The 26,708-nt window shown below is 46.6% G+C and overlaps 1 protein-coding gene across 2 annotated transcripts; it reads left to right on the forward strand.

Moving 5' to 3' along the window:
- The first annotated feature begins 1,788 nt into the window (after positions 1-1,788).
- On the forward strand, positions 1,789-26,708 carry LOC119655059. 2 transcript variants are annotated; one of them, XM_038060750.1, is made up of 3 exons: positions 1,789-2,279; positions 2,340-2,548; positions 26,597-26,708. In XM_038060750.1, exons 1-3 carry the CDS (start codon positions 2,244-2,246, stop codon positions 26,658-26,660), a joined length of 309 nt encoding a protein of 102 aa, XP_037916678.1. In that variant the 5' UTR covers positions 1,789-2,243; the 3' UTR covers positions 26,661-26,708. The 2 variants fall into 2 exon arrangements, with proteins under 2 accessions (XP_037916678.1, XP_037916677.1); XM_038060749.1 differs by lacking the exon at positions 26,597-26,708 and having other exon boundaries at positions 1,800-2,279; positions 2,340-3,335.

Here is a 26,708-nt window from a genome sequence, read left to right on the forward strand (position 1 = left end):
AGATGGCATGGTGTTGCTGAGCCAGCGCGGATAAATTGAAGGCCCCCAGCTTGGTTCTTAAACCCCTGACGTTCTGATAAAACATACGGACAGTGAACATGGATCCAGTTATATAGCTCGGCGAGGCAGGCGGGTTGCCCTGAAATTTACCCGCGAATTGGGGCGCTTATACGGCTTTATGAATACACCTTCAGGCCAGAAAGAAGGGTTGCCGAGGACATCAACTGATGTTTCACTGCCCACGATTTGCGATAGAGAGAAGGAGCTTAAACCAGGTGCTGGGCAGGAGCGGGACCCCGGAGAGCTTGGTTACTGAGATGCTGGAGTCCGAGGAGAAGTGGCTTGCGGTTGGCTCCGCAATCATCCAAATGCAGGAGGAGTTGCTGAAGGAACAAAGAAGGAGGAAAGCTGCAAATAGGAGAAGGATGAGTGCCTAAGAGCAAACCTACCCCGCGAAGTAATACCTCAATGGTGGTCACGCGGGGCTGGGGCTGGAGAGACCGGGGGTGGTTTTTAGTGGGTGTGAATCCCACACGCGCCCGCTGTCGTTCCGCCGTTCGGGCGGCGGACGTGTCTTTCTAAGATTTTCCACCTCCGTGTACGCACAAAAAAAAAAAAAAGGGGCATATATCCTCCCCAGCCCATTGGTAATGTAATGGACAGGGTCCAGCAAGTGGGACTTTGGGGATTGTTGTTGTCGAAACTTCGTGAGTGTGGTAGATAGGTGTTTGGCAAATGCATCAATGAGCGCGTATAAGTGAATCTTGAACGCGGCTCTCCTCAGGGAGTGGTAAACTGTGGGACGAGCTTATCTCGATAGTTGAATGTGTTGTCTACACGGATTATCTTCTCAGTTTTATTGAGGGGAACGTCCCTGGTGGTTGCGTAACTCGACGCTGAATTTATTCAAGTTAAATCGGTGATTATTGCTGGCCCACATACTCGAGGAGGGCGATAAGAACTGATCCTTCATGAAGTGTTTTTTGCCAGCAAGTTATATTGAAGGTTTCCAGGTATTATGAGCACCAATATGGTTCTGTGAGATTATATTTTCCAGGCGGATTCCTGGAGGACGTGCTATCGGTCTTGTTATTTGTGGATGATTCCTTTTTGGAACTTTTATCGTGACTGCAATCGTGCCTATATTGCGGGCAGAGATTCTTGTGGGCTCAATGGTGTTTTAGAACGCTCAGTTTAAAGGAGCACCATTGCGCTGCTCACGGCTGATTGTGATCTGGGGACTAGAATCCTCCCCATACCTGAAAAGGACCGGTCGTTTTTCCACTCCCTCCGTCCTCTTGTGGTGTTAAGAAGAAAATAGTTCCCTTTTTGATCTTTGTTAATTTTGTTCGCATAAGTTTTTATTTTAGGATGCAGTTCATTCGCCTTAGGCTCTCTACAAGAAACCTTACCTTCACAAAGCGCCACGTACAAATTTATTCTGTTCAAATCCTTGTAGCTTTCCAAACGTTTATTCATTAATTCAGCTTACATTATGACGACTGTTTCCAGTATTCAAACTCTCAAGGTATTATTCAGTTCTCAAGAAATAATCACGCCATGGAGGTGAAATGTTCGCTAAGCAAGGCGAATTTATTGAAATCGTATTCTGTGTCCTTCACTTCCTTGTTGTTCCTCTATTGTCAGCAAACCTGGCCGATGGCATTTCTATTCAAAAAATTTAAATGCTTTCCCTCCAAGCCGAGTTTCCGTGCATTGTGCAAACTAGCTCCGGCAAATCAGAGTTTCACACTCCTCACTGTTATCCTTGTGAACATTTGCTGGGCTTCCCCAAAGCGACATAACAAGGATGTTGATATACACTCTTGCGTGAGCTACAATCCTTACATCCCCACAGTTCGATAGAATGCCGGGGGTGAATGAACACAGGGAAAACAGGAACAACATGAACGCGGTCACCATCCCACATCCTTGTTACGTGTGTATGATATCGTGAGTACTTGGCTGTGTCAATGATGAATTATTCAAAACAAAATTATCGATCCGTGATGTGCCAGGAGGCTTGAACTACTTGTGTGCGAAATGGAGTGCAGAAACCTTTTAGATTGAAGGAATCCTTCTGGTAATAGGGAATATCTTTCAACTAGCCTCGGTATCGCGAAGCGAAAAGCCAGCAAGCAGTGCTGTGCCCGTTTTCGTAAGGACATAGTGCGATTGGAAAGTGTGGTTGCCAGTGGGTGTAGGCGCGGTTGTGCTCTTTGGTCCTGACATCCTGTGATATAATGACAACGCAGGATTTAACTCATCTTGAACAAACGGTAATGTGATTAGTACAAAGCCAGGTCTGGTTGAAGAATAAAGGAAGGATTTGGTTATAGGTTGCAAGCGCTGGTACCCATCTGACCACAGTTCAAACCAAGTTGAGTGAAGTTGAAAAAAGCCTGGCTAACCCGGGCGAAGAGATCGATGATGTGTGCGTTATGGAACTGCTCGAATCGATGACGGAAGTGAAAAATGAATATCAGAACCTGCGGAAGGACCTGAAGGAGGTGCAACAATTGCAAAAGGAGATGACCAACACTTTACGGTATCAAATGTCAACAATGAAACAAACCTTTAACATGCTTAAAAGGCGCATTGAACTGAAAGCTCCTCAGAACTAGAGCTCCCATTTTTTCTTCTCCGTTTTCTTTATCCTTTGTATATTCGCAACGCCGGATATCCTTGAATTGTTTGTGTTTGCTGTTTACTTTGTGGACTTTTTGAGTATTCTAGTGTCGCTGTTGCTCATCATTTCATGATGTCGATGCTATAGTGTTCGTTGTGGCTTTCGTTTAACATTGTTACTTTCTCGATAGCGTACTATTGTTTACAAGATAACATTCTATACTTCTTCTGGTTGGTGTAGCGTTATATCGATATTTACATTGTATCCTTTTTTTTTAATTGCAAAAACTACAAAGTGCTGATATGTTAGAGTTTACACAATCAGCTTCCGAGACGGGGCGACCTATACATTTGAAATTCTAAAATGGCTTTCACAACGTAGAAATTACCCTGGTTTTGCCTTATCGAATGCAATGCAACGCTTTAGAGAATCAAAAGTATTTCAGGAGATTCCATGAAATGAAATAGAATTTATAAATGTGAGATTTCAATAGAAAAGATAAATATGAAACCCGAATATAATCGGTTTTTATTACTACAATTCCAATTTATTTGTTGCATGACCATCGCAATGATTTGTTAGTTTTTTTTTAATTTTCTTCGTTTTTTTTTATTAAATTTAGCTTTTGCTTTTGTTTCTGCTAACATATGATAAATAAATGCATTAAAATTCAAATTAACTTCGAAAATAAACAACCATATGCAGCGGAAAATTATATAAAGGAAATCATCGACATGACCCTCATATTTTTCGATTCTAAAACTATTAGGTTGTTGCAAATGAAATGGCCGCTTTTGAAACGACTGTTAAGCTTACAAAAATTTATTTATTTAATCAAAATAGGTGCCAGTCGATTCAAAACACTTCTGCCAGCGAGAATCAAGAGCATTTATGCCAGTTTCGTAGAAGTCCAACTGTCGGGTGTTGATAAATTCAGCGAAGGCAATTTTGACAGCCTCTTCGTTCTTAAATTGTTTTTCCGTCAAAAAATGATTCAAATGCTTAAAAAAGTGGTAGTCGGTTGGCGAAAGATCCGGTGAATATGGTGGATGAAGCAGACTCTCATACTGCAATTCGTTCAACTTTTGAACCCTTGTTCTGGAAACATGAGGTCATGCATTGTCGTGAAGGAGTATCACACCATCTCTGTTGACCAATCTCGGCCGTTGAATTTTTGGTGCATTTCCTCGAGTTTTTTTTTTTTTTTTTTTGGGAGTAGGGTAGGTGAATGCGTTTACGCACAGAGTGTTGGACTCCCGCTGGCGCACTACCAACTAAACACCTCCCTGTCATCAGAGAACTAGCCTGGAACCGTTTGACACATTACTTCGGGCTAGCCCTCCCGCTCTCCCAGCTTTGGGAGCCTTCAAGTCAGGGAATTCCTTTCACCAACGGGTGGGGAGGGGAGGAAGGGAGTTGTTAGTTCAGGGAACCCCTTACCGTCCGATCCCTCTACCGGTCGAGTTCAATCTTCTTCGTAGTAAGAAGAGCCCGAACATAATGCGCAATACGATTCCAGCTGCCAGCGCTCTTTAGCATCTCTCTGACAATGTTGTCTGGAGAGAGCTCCCCTGTGTCTACATAAAGCTACTGACGAAACCAGTTCCACCTCTCGCAAGAGAAAAAGGTGTGTTCAGCGTCATCCGCCACTCTATTGCAGAACACACAATCAGGAGATCGCGCCTTCCCAACCCTGTGCAGGTAAAACTGAAAACCTCCATGCCCACTTAGAAGTTGGGTAAGGAAGTAATCAATCTCACCGTGCTTTCTGTTCAACCACGGATCTAATTTGTCGATGAGCCGCGCAGTCCACCTGCCCCTTGGCTCATTTTGCCAAGAAAGTTGCCACTCGTTAAGGGTGCGTTGACGTTCTTCACGGACAACCACTTTTCTTAAGTTTTCGCCCTTACACCGATAGATAGCTTTGCGCTCTTTTCCAAGGAGGGCAACGGGGATCACTCCCGCATTCACTATCACAGCCGGTTCGGAGACGGTGCGATAAGCAGACGCCACTCGCAAAGCTTCCCGCCTCTGCACTTGAGCGAGGCGTTTACGATGCGCCTCCTTGTCAAGGGCATCAGCCCATATCTCCGCAGCATAGAGAAGAACGGACTGTGTTGCTCCCATGAGGGCATATCGAGTCTCAGCAGACTATCGTAGGAAGCGTTCCAGAGGTCCGGCCCTAGGATGGATCCCTGTGCTACTCCCGACGTGATTTCCATCCTCCTCTGGCCCTCTAGCGTCTCATAGAACAGGGAGCGGTCTTTCAGATAATCCCTCAATATCCGCAAGAGATAGCTTGGCACGTGAAAGGAGTTCTCTAGTGTGCCTAGCATATCTGTCCATCTTACGGAATTGAAGGCATTTCTGACATCAAGCGTTATGAGGAGCACTATCCGTCGAGATCGGCGGCTGTATGCCCCGGCTCGATTAAACGCATCTACGACCTCCATAACAGCATCCACTGTAGATTTCCCTGTTCTAAACCCGAACTGCCTTGCGGATAAGTCCCCGGCAGCACGGATCGCTTCAGCGAGTCTACCCCTGATGAGCTTCTCGAGCACTTTTCCGGCCGTGTCAAGCATACACAGCGGTCGGTATGCAGACGGGAGCTCCGGGTCTCCTTTACCCTTACTGATCAACGCGAGTCTGGCCACTTTCCAGCGACAAGGAAAAATGCCCTCCTTCAAGCACGCGTTGAACGCTTCGAGCAGCAATTCTGGCCGTTGGCGGAACACCAGTTTGTAAACTTCCGCCGGGATGCCATCAGGACCTGGCGCCTTCCTGTTTTTCATAGTGAGAACCGCTTCTTCGACTTCTCCCATTGTGAAAAGGGGGCAATCCACGACGTTTTCCGCGCTATTTACATCAACCCGTACAGGGTGTCTGGGGAACAATGCCCGCACAATGCGGTCCATCTGGTCGGTGCTCAATGTGCAGGGCTTCCGCAGAGCCCCGATTTTCCGAGTGACAAGCTTATAGCCAAGTCCCCACGGGTCATCATTCACCTCATTAACAAGATTTTGCCAGCCGCGAGCTTTGCTTTTATTTATAGCGCTACGGAGTCTCCTTTTTGCGGATCTATATTGTGCCTTTATGGCACATGCCTCCTCGTTGGCGGACAAACGTTGTGCCATACGGCGGAGCTTATGACACTCCTTCCGTAGGTCGGCAATTTCCGCCGTCCACCAGTACATCGAAGGCTTGTCGCGCCTGGGGCCTCTCCGGGGTATGGAAGCCTCACACGCCGTCGTTATCAGATTCATCACTGAATTTACGACGATGTCAGCTGCGACACCACCACCCCCGGGAGTACCCCCCCGCGCGGCCCTACCTGCTCCAAGAGCTTCGACGAACCTTCCGATGTTCACCTTCGCGACATTCCACACGCAGGGGGAACGTCGAGTTGGTGCTCGCCGGCAAGTAGCGTCAAACACTTCGAACGCAATGTACTGATGATCACTTGGCGAGAAGTCTTCTAAGACTCGTCACCCGTCCACCGATGATGCCAGAGATTCCGACGCAAAAGTGATGTCAGGAATGCTCCCTTCACAACTTGGGCGCCGAGACGTTGGCGTGGATCCGGTGTTTAAAACTACGAGCCCGGTTCTCGCCGCCATTTCCAGAATCCGTTTCCCTCTGGAGTCTGATAGAGGCATACCCCATTCAAGAGCCCTGGCATTAAAATCACCGCCAACCAGGATTCGTCCCTCCGTGCTCGAAACGGCGTCCTCCAGAGCATCAAGCCGGCGCTGAAAGTCCGGATTCGACTCATTCGGCGTCAGGTAAACGCTAAAAAACGTTATCCCTAAACACCGGATCCAGACAAATCCGTCCCCCCGGCCTTCGGCAAGAACACGAAGTCGAACGTCGTCCCGAACCCAGATGGCAGCGGTGCCCGATAAGTCGAGATACCATGAGGACGGGTCCTTGTTTCGGTATTGCTCGCTAATCAGCACTAGATCAGCATTTACTTCGGCAGCGAACTGTGCTAGTAACTGGTGAGCGGTTGCACTCCGGTGCATGTTAATTTGCAAAATGCGGATCATGGCGTTCACACCCTAGCCCTCTCCAATTCCGCCCTGAAGATCGGACACCGTCCCGAGCCCGCAGTGTGTGCGACGCTTTCGCCAGATGCGCCACGATCCCTGCTGAGAACACAACTCTCGCTTTCCTTGCAAGTTTTCGCTTGATGACCCGCTTGGCCGCATCTCCGGCATGCTGTCCTCCTGTCCGGACCCTTGCAAACTGCTGACGTGTGTCCATAGTCCAGACACCTGTAGCACTTGGTGGGAACTATCCGCATTCGTACCCTGCATATTACCCATCCGATTTTGATTCTCCCGCTGTTAAGGAGTTTCCTCGCATATTGCTCGGGGACTTCCACCACGGCGAGCTTTTGGCCTCGAGCATTTACAGAGGTAATACCTACCCGGGCATTGGTCGCCTCTGGATATTCACGCTTTAGTCAAGATCCCGTATTTCTAGAGAGCACATGGGTTCTAGGCTGGAAACAAGAGCCTTCTCCCCCAATAGCCCCTTGACCGCTTCGCAGAACGTGCTCTTGTTGGTCGTCTTTGGGCCCAGTTCGCGAGAGAACTCCACCACTCCTCGTTTTCCGTATCGAAGACACCTCTGCTCCTCGGGCTTCATCTTGTAGCGGATTTCACTAAGGACTTCCGCAAATGTCTTGCCTTCCGTCGGCTTAATGAGCAGAGCCGACGGTATAGTCCTTCTTCGTTTCCTCGTTTTTTCCGCTACTGGCTTTGGGTTGGCAGCCTCCTTGTTTTTGGACAGATGTGTCTCTGGCGACGGAGTCCGTTGTTTCTTTTTATCCTTTTTCGCCTTCTTTTTTTGGGCCTTGGAGACTACTTCGATAAAGTCTCCTTCAGGCACGTCGTCCTCTTTCCGCTTTTTCCCCAGTTCACTTTGCAGAGGGCTATCTGCGGTCCGTTTGACGCCTTTGCTGACGTTCCTCTGAAGGAACGTTACCGACCGCATACGTTTCACCACTGCTGCGCACTTTCTGATGAGCCTTTCCTCTTCGGCTCTAGTGAGAACGGTCGAATGCACTTTCACTTGATTTGTGTCCAAATTCATCTGCTCAGGACTAGCGTTTCTCGCTGAGCTTACTTCCAAAACAGGGGCACTGCAAGGTAATGGAGTTGCCATCTCCGCACGGTCAGTCGCGCCACTTGATGAGGCTTCCACTTTATTTGGGCGCAACGGTGTCTCATCGGATATATCAGCCCTCGTTGCCTCTTTCACTGATCGCTGCGGTGAACGACGCATTTTTGTGCTCCGCCCAAACGCACCCACCTCTTCCTCCTTGTCTGTTGTTTCGTCGTTTTTTTTTATAATTCCTCGAGTTGGGCACAGTATTTCTGTGCATTTATCGTTTCTCCAGGAGCCAAAAAAGAATAGTGGATAACTCCAGCTGTAGACCACCAAACAGTCACCATTACCTTCCTCGGATGGAGGCTCGGTTTCGGCATGTGCTTCGGTGGCTCATCAGCATCTAGCCATTGTGCTGATCGGCGACGATTGTCGTGTAATATCCACTTTTCATCACATGTCACTATTCTGTGCAAAAAGGTATCGGTTCTGTTGCGGGTCAGTAGAGAACTGCACATTTCCATTCGAAGCGCCAAGTTTTGCTCCGTAAGGGCATGCGGAAACCATTTGTCGAGCTTTTTCACCTTTCCAAGTTGTTGCAAGTGCCGGCAAACTGTCGAATAGTGTACGCCCAGTTTCTCTGCAATGTCCCTCACAGACTGACATGTATCGGATTCGACTAGCAAACGCAGCTCGTGGTTGTCAATCGATGCTCCTGGATGTCCACGTGGCTCATTTTGAAGGTTTACGTCGCCTGACCGGAATTTTTCGAACTACCGTCGTGTGGTTCGTTCAGTAACCGTATCAACTCCAAATGCACGGTTAATGTTCTTGGTCGCCTCCGCCGCTTTATGACCGAGTTTGAACTCATACAGAAAAAGTATACGTTCTTGGCTCTTTTTCATCCTTTTTTCTTTTCTATTCCCTATTATCCCAACAATGGTCAAAACTGAAATGACTCCTTGATTAAATGTAGGAGTATTTATACTTCAATATTCAACACCAACAGCGCCAACTGGTGGTGGTTTAATACACCAAAATCGGAACTAACTTTACTTGATTGCCAAAACCGCCATTTCATATGCAACAACCTAATACATCAAACATTTAAAACTCCGAATTAAGTGGAATTAAATGGTCCATGACAAAGAATCACTAAAAACTTTTCCCATCTAACTATTAAGCCATCAACTCTAGAAAAAAATTAGACAGTATTGGAAAGTGGGATCCTGTCTGGACTCGGCATTCTCAAATTTCCACTTCCCATTATCAGGAAGGATGGGTAGTTTACGAAGTGTGATACCCCCATTTTTTGAAAACAAAGTAAAAAGTTTTATCTTTTTCAAAGCAGCATCTTCGACTATCGATCCATACATATATCCCATGTTTTCATGATTGGAATTACTTCTAGAGGGTTTCTTAAGAAAGGCTTTTGGCTGGTCTCTCGTAGCACTCTCAATGCGGGGTATGGTGCCGAAACGTTTCGGTATGACCCAGAAATCACATAGTGCTAAATTCGGATAGTAAGTCGAATGTAGAGAAGGAGCAACCTTGTTTTTGAGTCAACAACTGGCAGATCAAAAGTGAGCTGTGACACGGCGCATTGTTGTGCTCCAAGAGCAAACCTGTGGGCGAAATGACTGGCCTTTTTCTTCGTGTATCATTTGGAAAATATTGCTAGGCTGCTCCCTTTAGAAAGACATCTGACCGTCCTATACCTTCACTATCACAAAAAAAAAAAACAATGAATACAACCCTTACATTTGCCTTTTCATTTCGCATCTTCTATATAGACGCCTATCGTATGCAGGCTTCCGGCGAGGGCAGTTACTATTTTCCATTCCATCCGCCGCACAAACGTCGGAGCTACAACGGAATTCGCATCCACTAAAAACCACCCCCGGTCTCTCGAGCCCCAGCCCCGCGGGGGTCACGATTTAGGTATTACTTCGCGGAGTAGGTTTGCCCTTAGGCACACATCCTCCTTCAACAACTCCTCCTGTTTCTCCACGATTGCGGAGCAAACCATAGTCAGCCAGTTCTTCTCGGACCTCAGCATCTCCGCAACTAAGTTTTCCGGGCTCTCGTCCTCTGCCCAACACTTGGTGTAGGTTCCATCTCTTTATTGCGAATTTTGGGCAGTGAAACATGACATGCTCTGGATCTAGCATAATTCCGAGAATCATCCAAACGAAGCGATTAAGATACTGCCTGTAACAACCACTGTGAGGAACTGGGTAATGTGGTAGTTGGTCTGCCCATATTTCCGCTCAAGCCCCACCCTAATGTTGAGAGAGAACCTGTGCGTTCATCAACTCTTCGTAGATTTTTACCATCTGCGTTGCCAGAGATCATGCGACTCTAACCGTATTTTTACACTCTGTTTGCCCCTCCATACGTGTCACTCATTTCTTTCGCCAGAATGTCGACAGGGATCATGCCTTCCAGCACCAATACTTCCTCATCTGATATGGTTCTAAGAGCATTGCAAACCCTCAAAGTCATCAGCCGGGAAACCGAGTTCACCTGCATCCGTCTCTGAGAGTTTGCATGCACCTGTGCCCACAACGGTGACGAGTAAAGCAGGATGGGACGCACTTCTTCTTCTTTTTCTTCAGCCTTTGTCCCGTTCACAAGCGGGGTCGGCTCGTCGTGATCGGCTTCGCCATTTGGCTCTATCGAATGCCTGATCTGGGTGCAATCTCGAGGCTTTCAAATCCCCATCCAGCGTATCAAGCCACCGTTGCTTAGGTCTGCCTTTTGGTCGTTTACCATCGACTTCGATGTTCAGGCCAATCTTTGCAAGTGAATTCTCGTTTGCACGAATTGCGTGACCATACCATCGAAGACGCCTCTCTCGCAACTTTTCCACGATCGGTGCAACCCCATAACGATCGCGGATATCCTCATTTCGGATGTGATCTAAACGTGTGACGCCACTAGTCCAACGTAGCATCTTCGTCTCCATTACCGCGAGACGCCGTTCATTGTCTTTTATGGTCGGCCAACACTCAGAACCATAGAGAGCGACTGGATGGACGACATTGCGGTAAATTTTAGATTTGAGACGTTCGTTGATACGTCGATCACAAAGGACACCAGTTGTGGAACGCCACTTCATCCAGGCTGCGTTAATGCGTGAAGCAATTTCATAACGCAGCTCTCCATTGGCTAATAGCGGTGACCCGAGGTATTTAAATCGCTCAGTTCTGGCCAGATCACTGCACAATCACGCAGTGATTGTGCCTGCTTCATGGGGATCGGTCGTCAAAAATTCAGTTTTGTTTAAATTCAATCTGAGACCGTGTTGCATGAGGCGATCATTCCATTTTTGAACAAGTTGCTCGAGATCATTTTTGCTATCAGATGCTAGGAAAACATCATCTGCATAAAGCAGTGTGTAGGGCGCTGGACGTTGGATATCCCGTGTGACGGTGTCCATAACAAGGACAAAGAGAAGTGGTGAGAGGGCACTTCCTTGATGAACTCCAACAGAGACACGAAGCGGTTTTGATACACCCGCCATACTTCGAACTTTACTTTTCGGATCGTGGTAGAGCAATTGAACCCAGCGCACGAGTTCTTCTGGCACGAAGTGTTGTCGTAAACCATACCAGATGAGTTCGTGTGGTACACGGTCAAACGCTTTCTCTAGATCCAGAAAGGCAATGTAAAGAGGGCGATGCTTCTCACGGTGTTTCTCCATGAGTAACCGCGCAGCGTGTATTGCGTCAGTAGTTCCGCAGTTCTTGACAAATCCGGCTTGATTGACGGTTATTTCAACGATTTCGCGAATACGGTTGTCAAGAACGCGTTCAAAAATCTTCATGGTATGGGAAAGTAACCGGATCGGACGGTAATTTGAACATTCTGCTGGGCTACCTTTCTTTTTCCATATTGGAACAGTGGTACTTTCTTGCCAGTCAGATGGTGTCCTTCCTTCCTGAATAACCCGGTTAAAGAATTCACTGAGCCACAGTGTTGGGTCCCAGCTCTTCGCTTTCCAGAGCTCAGATGCGATGTCGTCAGGTCCTGTTGCTTTCCCCGATTTCATTTGTTTTATTGCCTTCTCGACTTCAGTTGTGCTGACTGGTGGAACTGCTCCGAATGTCGGCACTGATTGTGGAAGTGAAGGATGAGCAAATTCTTCAGTTGAAATCTGCTCGAAGTATTCTCGCCATCTATCCGTTGCGGCTCGACGGTTGGTAAGCAAAGTACCGTTCTTGTCATTAACACAACAGAAGTGTTCGATATTCTGTGTGCGTTCATCACGGCTTTTAGCAAGTCGATACAGATCCCTCTCGCCATCCCGAGTGTCCACTTTATCGTAAAGATTTTTGAAATGGTTCGCTCGGGTGACAGTGACCGCTTTCTTGGCTTCCCGGTTGGCATTCTTATAAATTTGCCAATTAGCAGGGGTTTTATCGTCGAGAAATTTGTGGTAGAGTCGTTTCTTTTCACGGACCTTCATTTCAACATCATCATTCCAAAGCCAAGTATCTTGGTTGATGTACCGCTTACCCGGCTTGGTGATCCCGAGGGTTGCAGAGGCCGCTTTGTGGATCGTGTCTTTCATTTGGTTCCATGATTCTTCCTCATTCGTAATGGTCGGCAATCGTATGAGTGAGACCGTTCCATCTTTCTTCTCACCAAATCGCCACCATTTAATGCGCGGCGGGCCAGTGCGTTCCTCACGCCGTTTTATCGGTGGCTTAATTCGCAGGTCAGCAATCAACGGCCGATGCTGAGGTGCGATGGTTTCATAGGGAACGACTTTGCAATCAGTGACAATATTTTGGCCCACCAATTTTCGGGAACATTTTTGCAAGAGCCGCGGTGGCACTAGCTGCCTTTTGGCATACATATTCTAGGCGTTCCTTAAAGCTCAATTTGGTGTCAATTATCATCCCCAGGTATTTGATAGCCCACTTTGATACGATCGTATATCCACCGGTTGGTTGCGATCGCGGTTGGTTATTAAGATCGCTTCTGTTTTCGCATCCGCCAAGGTCAGTCCAGCGCTTTCTAGCCAGAACTTTACCGCTATTACTGTTTCTGTCGCGTACAACAAGGTCATCAGCTAAGCCGACAATCGGGGTCCCCTATGGGATAAGAAGGGCAAGCACCCTATTATACATGATATTCCACAACCGGGGACCAAGTACCGATCCCTGTGGTACCCGGCTGTGACAATGTAATATTTGGGGCTCTCATCCTGTACAAGAGGGTTCTCTCTGAGAGGTAGTTTTCCACCAAATTCACTAAATATGCAGGACACCTATGTCAGCCAACGCCTCTTTAATTCTATTCCAATTGGCGAAGTTGAATGCGTTTTTGACATCCAGCGCCAACAAGGCACAGCGGCCGGCAGAAATCAGTGCACCTTTTGCCTGGTTTACTACCATGCCAATTGTGTCCATCGTAGAATGGGCACGTAGGAAACCAAACTGGTGCTCCGACAAACTATTGCTGGCTTCGATGATGGGTAGGAGGAGGAATATTCATTCTTTTAGGCACGCCTCGAAGGTCGGACCTAGTCTTCACTGTCAAAATGAAAAAAAGTTCGATTCGGGATGCCATCTGAACCTGGGGCGTTGTTGTCACAGATCCTACCATATATTTCCTGCAGCTCCTCCAAGTTACTGGGGGTATTATGCCCTCCTTTACCTAGACAACCATTTGCCTTTCCATATTTTCGTGGTGAGGAAACAGAGTGGTAACAATTTGTTTCAGGAGACGCTTCAAGTCACCTTGGGTGATCTCCGCAGCCTTTTCTTTACCACATTGTAGGCTTCGCCCCAAATGTTTATGTCGGCATGGTCACACAGTCGTTTCAAGCAGTTTGTTTGCCCCTCTGAATGGCTTTTTTTAGGCGACCACGTAGTTGCCTTTGTACCTCCTCTCGACCGTTGCCACCGGGCTTTCCCCTGAGCCACTGGCAAAGGCTTCTTACTCGAAAACATGCGGCCCGCAAACTTCCGATTTCGTTGAGAAATCGCCTTTTGGACATAGTAGTGTCCTATGCTTCCGTCACCCATCGAGTAATTTTGGTGGCTTTTTCTCTAGCCGTACTATTTAGGGATATGTTGGGTTTGAGCGCCGTGGAAAACGTGTCTCCCTCAAAAGCTTTCGCTGTCCAGCCGAGCATACCACCCAGAATTCTGCGAGAACTCTTTTTCGAGCTCGATCCGCCCTTGATTTCGCAGATTGCCTGATGGTCACTGTGAGTATGGCGCTCATTGACATGCCAAGCGACTCTACTGCCTAAAGCGGCACATACGAATGTCAAGTCCACTATAGACCCCAGACCCCTTCTCCGGAAAATGTACGAGGCACCAACATTCGTCAGTACCACATCTAGCTTCGTAAATGCGTCGAGGAGAACATGTGCCCTCACCTTAGTTGTCCGGCTGCCCCATTCAAGACTTACGCATTAAAATCGCCTGCTATTATGGTCAGCCAAATTCCTCTTGCATCCAAAACCAGAGCGGCAAGTATCTACTCACACTGGTCAAGTCTAGCGCTGGGTGTACCATAGCAGCTGTACATGTGGACGTCTTTCACTTTCGCTCTGATGAAGTCCTCCTTCGGATGTAACATTATTTCCTCGGTGGCTTGTTTTTCACAAGCCCATAGCGCTGCTTGGCTTGTTTGGTCTTTGACCAAAATGCTACTACCGTGGTTTCGATATGGCTCACTAATTATGGCTACATCGATATTTTTCTCGCGAATGGTTTGCGAGAGTAGATGCTGCGTCGTCTCGCAGTGGTTGAGGTTGACTTGTATCAATTTCATCTGTGCCTTGTGTTAAGGGCTCTCCTTTTTTCCGGGCATCTGCTGCTACCTGCGATATCCCGATGGTCCACCTCCTCCTTCCCTTTGCACAGTAGGCAATTCGTATCTGCTACACAGTCCTTGCTGCTCTTAAGGGATTGCTGGCCAGTTGACTCGTTCAACCGTTCACGGTGCTTCTTCCCCGGTTTCTTCTCTCCCGAGCGTTTTTGTAGGTGTCACTTGTGTTGTCTGGCTTACTTTTCGCCCGGTGCCTTCACTCCTTTTTCATCCTGGGCCTTGCTGTACGTCAACCTAATGCCTCGAATCATCGCTCTTATACTTCGATGGATATTCCGGCGTTCCTTGATAAATTGGCAGAGCTTTAGGATTGTATTACCTAGCGCGATGAAGGGAGCTTCCGATTTGTCACTGGACCTTATGTCTGCTGTTATCTGGCATTGTGTCCTCCTTCCCTTATCCCGCTAAACTCTCCCCTGAGGAGTAGAAGGGGGGGGGGGGGGCTTATCCCTGTGTAGGTAGGCATCTACGAAGAATCGAGCTTCTTCTGAACGGGTCCGTAAATGGAACCAGTTCTACCTCATTCATTGCGCTTGTAATATTTGATAGTCAAGTTTCCCACTACTGCGGCACTGCGGTCATTGGATATCGAAGACTCGAAACCCGCTTGCTACTTGCAAAAATCACCGGCAACTTTCCCTCTATTTTTCTCCTCCATGTTTGGTGTCATTTCTGGGTATCCTTTCCATAACCAAGTTTTATCCCCTGGTGAGCGTTTTTATTCCCCCCTACCCAGCCTGCGAATAAGCTTGCCCGTACACGCATGGCTGCGTGCATCTGCATATCCATGACACTTCCGCCCAGCGTTCCCTTATCCGCACGAAGGGACGTGCCTAATGGGAGATTTGGCAACTCTACACATTAAATTAGATGGTCAATCTCGCAGTCCTTTACTGGTACTTGCACTCCCATTTATAATTCCTGCCTGATTTTCAGGAAGGACATGAACTTTAAAACTAATGTACTATAAAGAAAAAAAGGGGATCATCTAATTTAAAAAAATCTCCTTACTGTATGTCGGTTTGTCTTTTGTTTTCCTGTGGTGGAAATCTTCCAAAGACATTGGTACACACGTGTGGATCTTTTATCTATTAAAACCACCTCTAACTTCTGCCGCCTTCCCCACGCAACCACCGCAGTATTACGTCGTGGATGGACATAGCTCTAGTTAACGGCATTAAAGTTCTCCTGGCACACAAACATTTTCCCAATTAGACTTTTTGGTGCTACTATTCATCCCAATGTCTCCTCTAGGCTTTTCCTTTCCTTCCATACGGGCGCCTCGCGGTTCCCCAACATTTAGCATCATCCTTGCTAGGGCCATGCTAACAATGGACGCCGTAGTTCAGACATGTTGTAGGTGCTGCCTGAAATTCAGCCTGGCAACTATCATCTCTCCATAGTATTTGGTGGTTGGTTTTGACGAGATGATATGTCATTTTCATGTCTTGGGAAACATCTCAACAGTCAGCTTAAGGGCTTTGTATGGTAGACCGCTGAGGCCTCGCGCTGTTTGACTTCCACCCTATCGTAAATCTCCAATACTATTTTTTTTTTGTCATCACTGAGAGTATTTTACAGCCTGCAGACTGTAGCCGCTTATGTTCTCCTGAGGAAACAAACCCTGAACAATTTTTAGTAGGAGATAAGGAGATGTAATTTACGGAACCGCCTGACTTTCGAATCTCCCTTGTAGGCGCTTCCCCATGAGTTTATATTCATCTCTGCGCAGAATTTCAAACCATTCACAGTCACTCTTGCTTTACTGTAGTTTCTTTTAACTTCCTTGTAATCGTGCTGCTTCACCTCCTGGTTAATCCTACCCATTGCTCCGTTTGGTACACCAATCGAAGACCAGACAATTCACTATTCCACCAGCAGTTGGGGCTTATACTGGGGAAAGTATAACGTATTGGCATCGATGAGTCGCACGCTGCGCGATACATTCCGTGACATGGAGGGCTCTCTCCGAGGGTGTGCCTGGTATAGTGTCCTAGCCCAGCCACATATCTATGAATATTTACTCGTTAATTGCTTTCGCAGACCAACCTGACGTGTGTGAGTGTAGTGTTCACTGACGTTGCAGGACATATCGCGAGCTAGTGAAGGAAATTGGGATCCACAACCGAACCGCATCCCCTTCTCCGATAAGTATTAACCTGATCATCGTTAGCTAATAAGATGTGTAACTCCGAAAAAACCTCCAAGAAACAACGTCCTCTTGCATCCGTCAGTGAGAGTCACCGTCGTTGATTTTTTTTCTCCATCCTTTTGCGTCGAAGATCAATCTGTCCATCATGTCCTCGTATTCAGCTAACGTTAGGTTTGGAGGAGCACAGCAACTGCAGACGTATAGGCCGTCTATTTTTGCCTATCCGTTCTTTTACGGTTTGGTCCCCATATTCCCACAAAGCCGCCCCACCTGCCACCTACACATTATTGTTAAGGTTTCTACAGGGTTCGCTTATTATAGTCATTTGGACCTCTGATTCGAGGGTGGTCAGCGTGAGCGACCCTACACCGATTGAGATTGATTTGGATCTTCATCATGGTTTCCTCACAGCGTCTGGATCGGTCAGACTGATCAGCCGCACTGGTGCATGCTTTCACCAGGTGTCCGTATGACAGACCCTTGGCGCATCTCTTCAACGAGATTTCCTCTCTAAGACGACAAACTGCAAACTACAAACTATCTAATACGGATCTTCCCAACATCGAGCAGTTTGCGCGCATCTTCTGCTGGTAGCGGGGTGGTTACCGTCTGTGCACCTCCATACGCCTTTCTAAGGCATACAATGGATGCCTCCTGCAAGTCGTGTAGCTTGAACTGCTCCACAATAGCGGTGCATATTTATGCCTTAGATATGGCCTCATCTAGATCCTTGACATGTATAGTTTTTGAGTACGCATGCCAGCACCATTTCTCCATCTGTAAAGTCGCTTCTCCGCTTGACGGAGTTCGTGATAAGTTTCTGGGCGTATCCGCGTTCTTTGAAAATGCAACATTACTTGGTATGCAGCAGTCCTCCGTTCCGTTGCTAGCTTACCTTTATCGTGGAACCAGGCATTCCAACTTTTCTTGCGGTTGGGACCAAGTATGTTTGTGAATGGTATCAATGATAACGCTCTTTAGGTGGTTGTGAAGATCATTTGTTGATGCTTCATCTCCAGGATATCTGTTAGCTGCGGTTATTGCGGCTTCAGTATAACTCTCACCTAATTGTTGGAGACGACTGAAGGCGGCGCTGTAATTGGAGCCCGGAGCACCATGCCAACGAGATAGTGATCCGAGTCTTTATTGGCCCCCCTATAGGTTCTGACATTCATCAAGGCTGAAAGGTGGCGGCGTTCAATCAGCACGTGGTCAGTTTGATTGAAAGTGGTCCCGTCTGGAGAGACCCACGTATGTTTGTGGACCGCTTTCCGGGCAAACCAGGTACTTCCAACAACCACTTCGTGCGATACTGCTCGCTAAATAATCCGCAGCCCCTTGTCATTGGTATTCTTATGTAAGCTATGGTAGTCGACATATCGCCTGAATACTGGCTCCGTCCCTACTTGACTGTTAAAATCTGTTAAAATCTGTTAACAGGCTTCGAGGGTCCCTTCAACTGCCTCATATAAGGTATCCTTCTCTGACTTTGCAGTCTCGTCTGTAGGGCATGAACGTTAATGAGGCTTATATTTCTAAATTTGCAGGGACAGGGTATCCGCTAGCTACTTGGCAGCTCCATCCCTGTACAGGGAGCGTAGTTCTTTGAGAAAATGCGCCAATCGGTGTTCCTGCCGGTTTCGTTGTGGTTTTATCAGTTCAGTCCGAGGCTCCTGTTGTGGCTTCGTAACAATTTGTTTTTCGTGTAGGGTTGTCAGTCCTACCCAACGCCCAACCTGGAGGACCAGCTGTACTTAAGTGAAGATAGAAATTCGACGAATAGCGAATGCATTGGATGTGCAGCAAGTAGATTTCCTAGGCCCGATGGAAGGAGGAGGAAAGAAAGTGATTACCCTCGGATCCTAAATAGAGATACATAAAGAAATAACTAACGCTAAAGGGATAATAGAGAGACCCGCACACTTTTCACCCCGGGCCTGGATTTTCTCTCCACGGCCCTGACCATTAGTCAAGCTTCTTCTCACCTTTACTCGTTTTACAGCTATGTTATGCCTTCGAACTCATAAAGTTCCTCCCATGTTAGGTATTGTTTCTCTATAGTGGATGTAAATAGCGCTCATAGTAACTTTCTTGGGGTTCTTTTCGCCACTGTTGCATCAGTTTCTGTATACTCTACTATCCTCGGTGTTTAAAGTTTACCCTGATGTTGCCCCCATTTCCGTTCTGCTAAGTCTATCTTGACCTTTGTAGGTATGCAAGACTACTTACACAGTCGGGTCCACGTTATTCCAGGGGTCTGTGTTTGCACAGGTCATTATTACATTTTGGAATGCGATTGGACTATTGTCTAACTTCGAGTTTTTCTCATAGGTGTTTTCTTAAAAGTGATGCTCTACTAGGTTCCCCTGCTACAGAAAGTTAGGTAATCAGAGGATGGTAGATATTCTTACCGTTGACGTAGCTCTTATACAGTCTGTGCTTGTCCTTCGAATTTATGATATTGGCTCTGGTGATTATTTTCTTTTATTTCCAACACCGGGCAATTAGGTGGTTCGAAAAGCTACTGCGAAGAATATTTTGCTCGGTATGGGACCCTCTAATTGTTGGAGTTAACACTTTTTATAAAGGCATCAGAGAATTCATCGGAGTTTATATAAAACAGTCCAATGAGTCCAAGGTAGGTAGGTAGGTATCAGTGGCCGCTCCGAGGAGCCCAATTAGCGCTTTGGTGTGCTGTTTTGATGCCACAAACTCCTAAGACCGTGACTGTTGTTATAGGAATAGGGAACCAGAGTCCAGCTGGCTCGGATCTTCAGAGCCAGCCCGTATCATTCACGAAGGAAAGCAGCTCTCCGACCCTGCAGCTAGAAATCTCACTGAGGTCCCCAAAGAATGGTTTACCCAGTGTCCGCAGCCTGACTCGAGCCAGAGCTGGGCAATCGCAGAGAAAGTGCATGAGAGTTTCCCTTCCTTCTCCGCAGCTTCGGCAATGCGAGTTGTAGGGTAAGCCGAGCCTAGCGGCATGGTCCCCTATTGGCCAGTGCCCCGTGCAGACCGCCGTAATCTTGAATGCATTTGCACGCGTCTGGCACAGGAGCTCTCGTAATCGGGCTATGTTATAAGTGGGCCAAATTCTCCTTGATTTGGCACAGCTTGTAAGCCTTCGCCGTCTCAGGCCCGCGGCTGCTAGGTAGTGCGAGTAGACTCGGCCCCCGACAGCCGCCAGCGGAACACCGACTGTATTCCCCGAGGGACTGTCAAGAGCAGAGCCTTGCCTGGCCAATCCGCCAGCCCGCTCATTCCCCTCTATGTTCCTATGCCCGGGAACCCAGAGGAGAGTGATCTTGAGCGTGCCGCCCAGATGGTTGAACGTGAAGATGTCGTCGTTGAATACAAGGCCTTGATGGCCGCTTGGCTGTCGGTCAGAATGGCTATGTTACGCTTGGGGCTCGAATCACGCTCCAGCCATCGACAGACTTCCAATATCGCCAGTACTTCCGCCTGGAATACACTGGCGAAACCTGGGAGACCATACGACTTGGATACACCGTGTGTATTCGAGAAAACCCCCGCGCCGACTCCATAGGCCATCTTTGATCCGTCCGTAAAGAATACCGTGTCATAGTCTTGCAACACGCCGCCGGTCTTCCACTTTGCCCTGGTTGGAAGGTCCACAGCAAAATTTCTCGTGAAGTTCAGCTTGCGTGTGACATAGTCCGTGGGGGATGCCCAGATTTCTCGAGGTATTTCATCTAGAATGTTGCTGTGGCCGTAGGACTTCGCTGCCCAGCATCCGGACTCACGGACAGTCTGACGGCACTGCACGCTGCAACATATTTGATGTGGAGGTCTAAGGGGAGGAGATGCAGGAGTACATTGAGAGCACCTGCCGGGCAGGACTGCAGAGCCCCCGTAGCACCTGCACACGCGGTTCTTTGAATCCTATTAATCTTCGTTCTATTGTATTTCTTCTTCAAAGCCTGCCACCATACAATAGAGCCGTACGTCAGGATCGGACGCCCTACAGCGGTGTACATCCAGAGAACCATCCTCGGCCGAAGACCCCATTTCTTGGCAAAGGTTCTCTTACAGGCATAGAAGGCTATACAGGCCTTCTTAACCCTCAGTTCTATGTTCAACCTCCAATTTAGCTTAGGATCCAGGATTACACCCAGATACTTTACATTAGAGGAAAGAACCAATCTTTGTTCATTCAGCCGTGGTAGATGGAATTCAAGTATCTTTGTCTTGGTGGTGAATAGCATCAGTTGCGTTTTGGTTGAGTTTATGCTGAGTCCGCATCTTGCGGCCCACTGGCACACCTTTCGCAATGCTCCTTCCATGATGTCGCTCATAATGGACAGAAACATCCCTGATACTAATATCACCAAGTCGTCGGCTTACGCCACCACCTTCACCCCGCTGCTGTCCAATGTACGTAAAATTTTGTCCATTACTATTAACCAGAGCACCGGTGAGATAGCACCACCCTGGGGTGTGCCTCTGTTCACAGCTCTGGTCAAGTGGTTGCCTCCCAGATCGGACTGGATTATCCTGGTACTCAGCATGGATATAATCCAATGCGTGAGATACCCCTCCAATCTAATACCGGTCAAGGCTTCGTTGATGGCGTTGGTACTGACGTTGTTGAAAGCTCCCTCTATATCCAAGAAGGCAGCAAGGGTATACTGCTTGTACTGCAGCGACCGCTCAACCGTGCCAATCACCTCGTGGAGGGCGGTTTCTGTGGATTTTCCTTTGAGGTAGGCATGCTGGGACTTAGAGAAGGGCGTTCTCTCCATAATCGTCCTTAAGTGAATGTCCAGGACGCGTTCTAGGGTCTTCAGCACGAAAGAGGTCAGGCTGATTGGCCGAAAGTCCTTCGCGGACTCATGACCGCACTTGCCCGCTTTCGGTATGAAAACCACCCGTGCGCGCTTCCAGGACTGCGGTATGTATCCTAAAGTGATGCAGCTCCGGTAAATCTCAACAAGCCACGGCACAACCCTTTCCTGCTGTTTTGGTAGCATGACTGGCATTTTGCCATCTGGACCTGGAGATTTATGTGCGGAGAAGCTGTTTATAGCCCAGCCGATCCTATCTTCGGTAATTGCCGATTTGATAGTCTCGCACAGCTGGGGTTGCCGCAAACCCTCCAAGCAAGGTTCTGACTCACAGTCCTCCTCGCTGGAGGGAAAGTGCGTTTGCACCAACAGCTCCAAGGTTTCGCTAGAAGATTCCGTCCAGGAGCCTTCCGACTTTTTAAGGAAGGACTCTTATGTTCCTTGGACAGAATCTTACTCTTGGCGGTCCTGAGGGCCGACTTGTACTTCTTTAGGCAGTCCTTGTATAGCTGCAAGTATTTTTGCCTGTAGCAGATGTTGAAGATTTCTCTGATCAGCTTCCTGAGACTAGAGAGATCTTCGTTCCACCACGGTGGCAGGGTCTTTTTGCTGTACTTAGCAGGGCACGAGACTTTGAAGGCGGTATCAAAAGCCTTCTCCAGAGCTCCGACCTTTGACTCCAGTTCGTCTGTCGTGCCAATCCCACCAATTTGCGCACCGGAGAGTTTGTTCTTAATTATCTGACCAAACTTTCTCCAGTCGATCCTCCTGGGGTCTCTAAAGAGTATCCAACTGTGGTCAGAGAAGGATCTCTGGTCAGACACTCTCCAGTCCTCCACCCTAAGAATCCCGTTGCCGGTTATTAGGGTGATATCAAGGACCTCCTCCCAACCGTCACAGTTCTCCGAGCAGGGGAAATGAAAGGTTGGTGTACTGCCCCTGTTACACACAAAGCGTATGCCTTGCATTCGCGTCGCAGCCTATCAGCCTATGGCTTTCTTTGCTGTTATGGTGTTCGTCAGATGTTGTAGTTCTTCTGGAGGAGCTGATCGGTCGTGAGCCATGTACGCCGAGGAAATATACACGTTCTGTGCCCCCACCTGCTCCAGCCTGACCACAACTTGGTCACTGGAACTCAGGTCCGGGCACAGGAAAGCGTGCAAACTCTTCCTCGCAAGAATACATGCTCTAGGTTTAGCCTGATCAGCGTCTCCTGTGCTGTGGAATAAATTAAAATATTTGCTTTGGAGCCCTTTGATGGTTCGGTCGCTTCCGACCCAGGGCTCCTGTATTAATGCGATGTCGATGTCTTCCTCTAAGAGGAAGACGAGCAGATTAGCCAAGGCGCACTTCGAGTGCTGCAGATTTATCTGCGTTACCCTCAGCATGATCTGCTTGCGTGGGGGGTTTGTCAGCCCCCGTTGGACCGTCGATCATCTCCTCCAACAGGTCAAGGTCGTCGTCCGGTTTTGCAGAGCGGAACACTGTTACTTTGGCATTCCTGACTCCGAACCACACTTTATAATCAGCCTTTTTCAGTGTCTCCAGGCACTCCTCGTTTATGCGGAGTAGTACGGGCTGGCTGTTTATCTGAGGTTCCTCCTCCTTTATAACAACCCAGTCGTCCATGGGAATCCCGGGGTTGTGAAGGCGCAGGAAATGGACGAGCTTGTCCTTCTCCATGCGGATCTTCGGCAACCAGATGCGAGCGACCGGTCTCCTGGGAATCTCGTCGTAAGGGATAATCTTGAGCTTAACGCCCTCCCGCGTCGCTGATCTTAGTGACACACGAACCGAGAAAGTCCTTAGGGAACTGGTCCATGCAAGCTATTACGTGAAACCCACGGACCACCTGAGATGAATCAAAGTGGGGAGTGAGTCCCGGGTGTTTGCCTCCGGTCTCCACGAGATGTTCATAGACCATGCCCGACAGCCTAGCCTCAACACTGGTCCACACCTCCAGCGTTAGTTTGCCGCTAGCAGAATTGCCATCCGCCAGCGCCACACGTAAGTGACTCCTGGCCACGTCGCTGAAGAGCTTCGCAGTACGTGGCCCGCCGGCTGACGGTTGCTGTACAATTTCCTCCGTATGTTGCTTGGCGTCTGCGCTCTTGCCCACTCTGCTCCGCTTCTTATCTTGTTCGACCTCGTCTTGAGATCGGTTGCGTTTTAGAGCAATGGGCTTCGCCTTCTGCTCGTCAGCCCGGCGTTTGCTGTTGTATTCATCAACAATCGCCTGGTATTTAGCGAGGTCTTTTTCATCCCGCTCGTCGACAGTACCGGCCTCCTTATTCTTGGCAATCTTGCCGAGAATATCCATGGCCTTCTGGTACTGGCTCTTGAGCAGGATACCCGTGGACCTTCGCTTCTTAGCCGGTTTCCGGCGACCGACATTCTTGTCGGTTTTCGCTTTCGAGGGATCCCCCGACGCTGAGGGCTTCGGGTCAGGAGTACTATGTCTGGTACTCGCTACACCCAGCTTGACGGCAGTGGGTTCTAGGCTGGAAGCCACTAGTCCGTCTGACGCCTCGCTCCGGGAGGTCCCTGCGGTTGGTTTCAGCATAAGGGTGCTACGGCTGGCACCGAGTGTACTGCTCTCGACGGCCACTGTCTCCTGGCTGGAGGCCAGCAGCTCGTCCTCCGATGATGCGCCTGGCATCATCGCCTCCTCTTCGATCGTCGTTTTAGTTTTTTTGTTAATTGAGTCCATGTCTTGGTCCCACGAGTAGTCCGGGAAGAATGTCCACCCTGGCTGGCCCGGCCACCAGGGTAAGGGTCTTATTTGAAACTGAAGGTGCCCAAGGTATTCAGAGTTCGCATACTAAAGACCAAGCTCCCCATTGGCCACGCAGCCCTCGGCGTATGCTGTTCCATCTTGGCTTGGGGTCCTATTAGCACCTTCTCCGGTGCAGGGAGGACGATCCCCGGGCTGTTGCTTCAGTCCATCCCCGCGCCAAATCTACTTGCCCCTAACACATGACCAGCAGACAAGCAGATCCTCGTCAGTTGGATGAGCCTACTCCCAGCCCGGCCCTACACACTCTTGGCCCGCCCGAAGACGGTTTCCAGCGGCCACCACGCGGAGGTCGTGTGAGGACTTGCCGAATTATGCAACTTTAACCTGAAGCATAATCAGACCAGGCCGCCAATGAGTCCAAATAATCCAAAACTATATAAATGGATTAGATATTTTCAAGTGACTGTCTACATAAGATCATTGAGACATATTATAAACTACCAGGATACATGTAAACAAAAGTTACATTCGTGTGACCATGTCGTTAATCAAAGTTCACTTTTGCCTACAACAATATGCACTTATAACAATAGCAATTATAACAATACCATATCCATCTTTCCTTTCTTTACACAAACTGAATGAGAAAACTCGTTGAAATAATTTAGTCATTTGATATCGTTTCGCTTCTTCGAAGCTTGAAAACTTTCCCATCCTCATTGCATGTCGTTTGCAAGTAAAGCTATTAAAAATTATAATAAAAGATACTAAAATCGTTCATGTTATTTCCATTGCGATTGTGCAGAAATGCAACATATGAATTGTTGTTAAATTATATCATCTTCTACATGCACCGTTATATTTATATCAATAATAAAACTTATTCAAGTTTTTTAGTAATTACTAGTACTGTTAATAAATAAAATACATGTCTGAAACTATGTATGTATTTTCATACGCCTTAAAACAGTCAATACTCTCTTTTGAAAAAAAATAATAAACAATAAAATATGAGTAATATAAAAAAAAGGTATATAATTTTGGTTTTTAGCTGTTGACATGGTTTTTCATGATTTTATTTTGATATTTTAATTTTCCCCCTTAATTTATATATACAATTATTATAGAAAACATATTTTATTTTGTATATAGTTGAGTATACATTCTCCAGATTATTCCTTTAATTATACAACTTGATAATCATCAATTGGCTATTCAATGAAAAACATAAACAAAAAAAAATGTACACATTACACACATGTTTTCAATGTGAATTTCATTAAATAAATGGAACATTCTTTACGTACTTTTATTATATATAAAGTACTTGAAAAAAATTTCCATAGCACATAAAAGTATAAAATATGTGTTGGAAACCTGATTAGTATATTCTAAATAAGTGCAAGACAATTTTTTGATTGAATGATTTTTTGCATTTTATATTGAAAACTATTATATTTTTAGAATAAACGATATTTATACGTTAAAAGTGTTTTGAACAAACAAAAAACAAAAACAATTAAAACCAATAAAAAAAAATATTGACTATAAACAGGTAGTAGTAATTCTATGGTTATCAATTATAAAAAAAATGAAAAAAAACATGAGAAGTTTTATGTGCAGCACCAAAATATAAATGTGCACATTGCACAAGATATATATATACAAATATAAAATCTTTAGGGAATACAGTATCAAAAGTATTCACTTCTAAATCTTTATAAAGTGATAAATGTTACAGAAATAGTTAGAGGAGGTACGCGTGCAAATGTACCACCTTCCAATATCTATTGTACTTATAATCCATAAGTATTTCAAATGTATATAATTATATAATACATTTATATATAAATATTAAAATTAAGTTGGCGTCTATCTACAAAGTTTATGAAAAAAAAAAACAAAAGGCAATTCTAATGATTGTGAAATTGATAGCAAATGATCAAAATCTACATTTTTATTTATCTTTTTATATCACTTTACATTTTATTTAAATATCATTTCTTACATTACCATTCTCCATGTTTTCATCTTCGGCTCAAATGGAAAATTGGGAAGCTGATTGGTTATCTCAGTATTATATATATATATATATAACGAAGTAGATGCTTCTATTAGTTTTCAAATTGTTATGTTGTTGCATTAAAAATGAGTACAAGACTTACAGTCAAACTAAACATACTTCAATGACTGATATTTTGTTATTATTTGCCAGTTCTTCTATATAAGTTTATAGAATGAAATGGATAAGAATTAATAATGCCTCTTTGAACTACAGCACTAATGAAATTTTCTTGTTTTCACAGTTGTATGTATATACGAAAACTAGCACTAATGAACAATTCTCTTATGAAACAGAAGAAATGGTAAATAAATGAAAAAAATGAAAATAAAGTGAAAATTACATTCTAAATGAAA

This window comes from Hermetia illucens, chromosome 4, assembly GCF_905115235.1.
Source record: "Hermetia illucens chromosome 4, iHerIll2.2.curated.20191125, whole genome shotgun sequence".
NCBI classification, from domain to species: domain Eukaryota; kingdom Metazoa; phylum Arthropoda; class Insecta; order Diptera; family Stratiomyidae; genus Hermetia; species Hermetia illucens.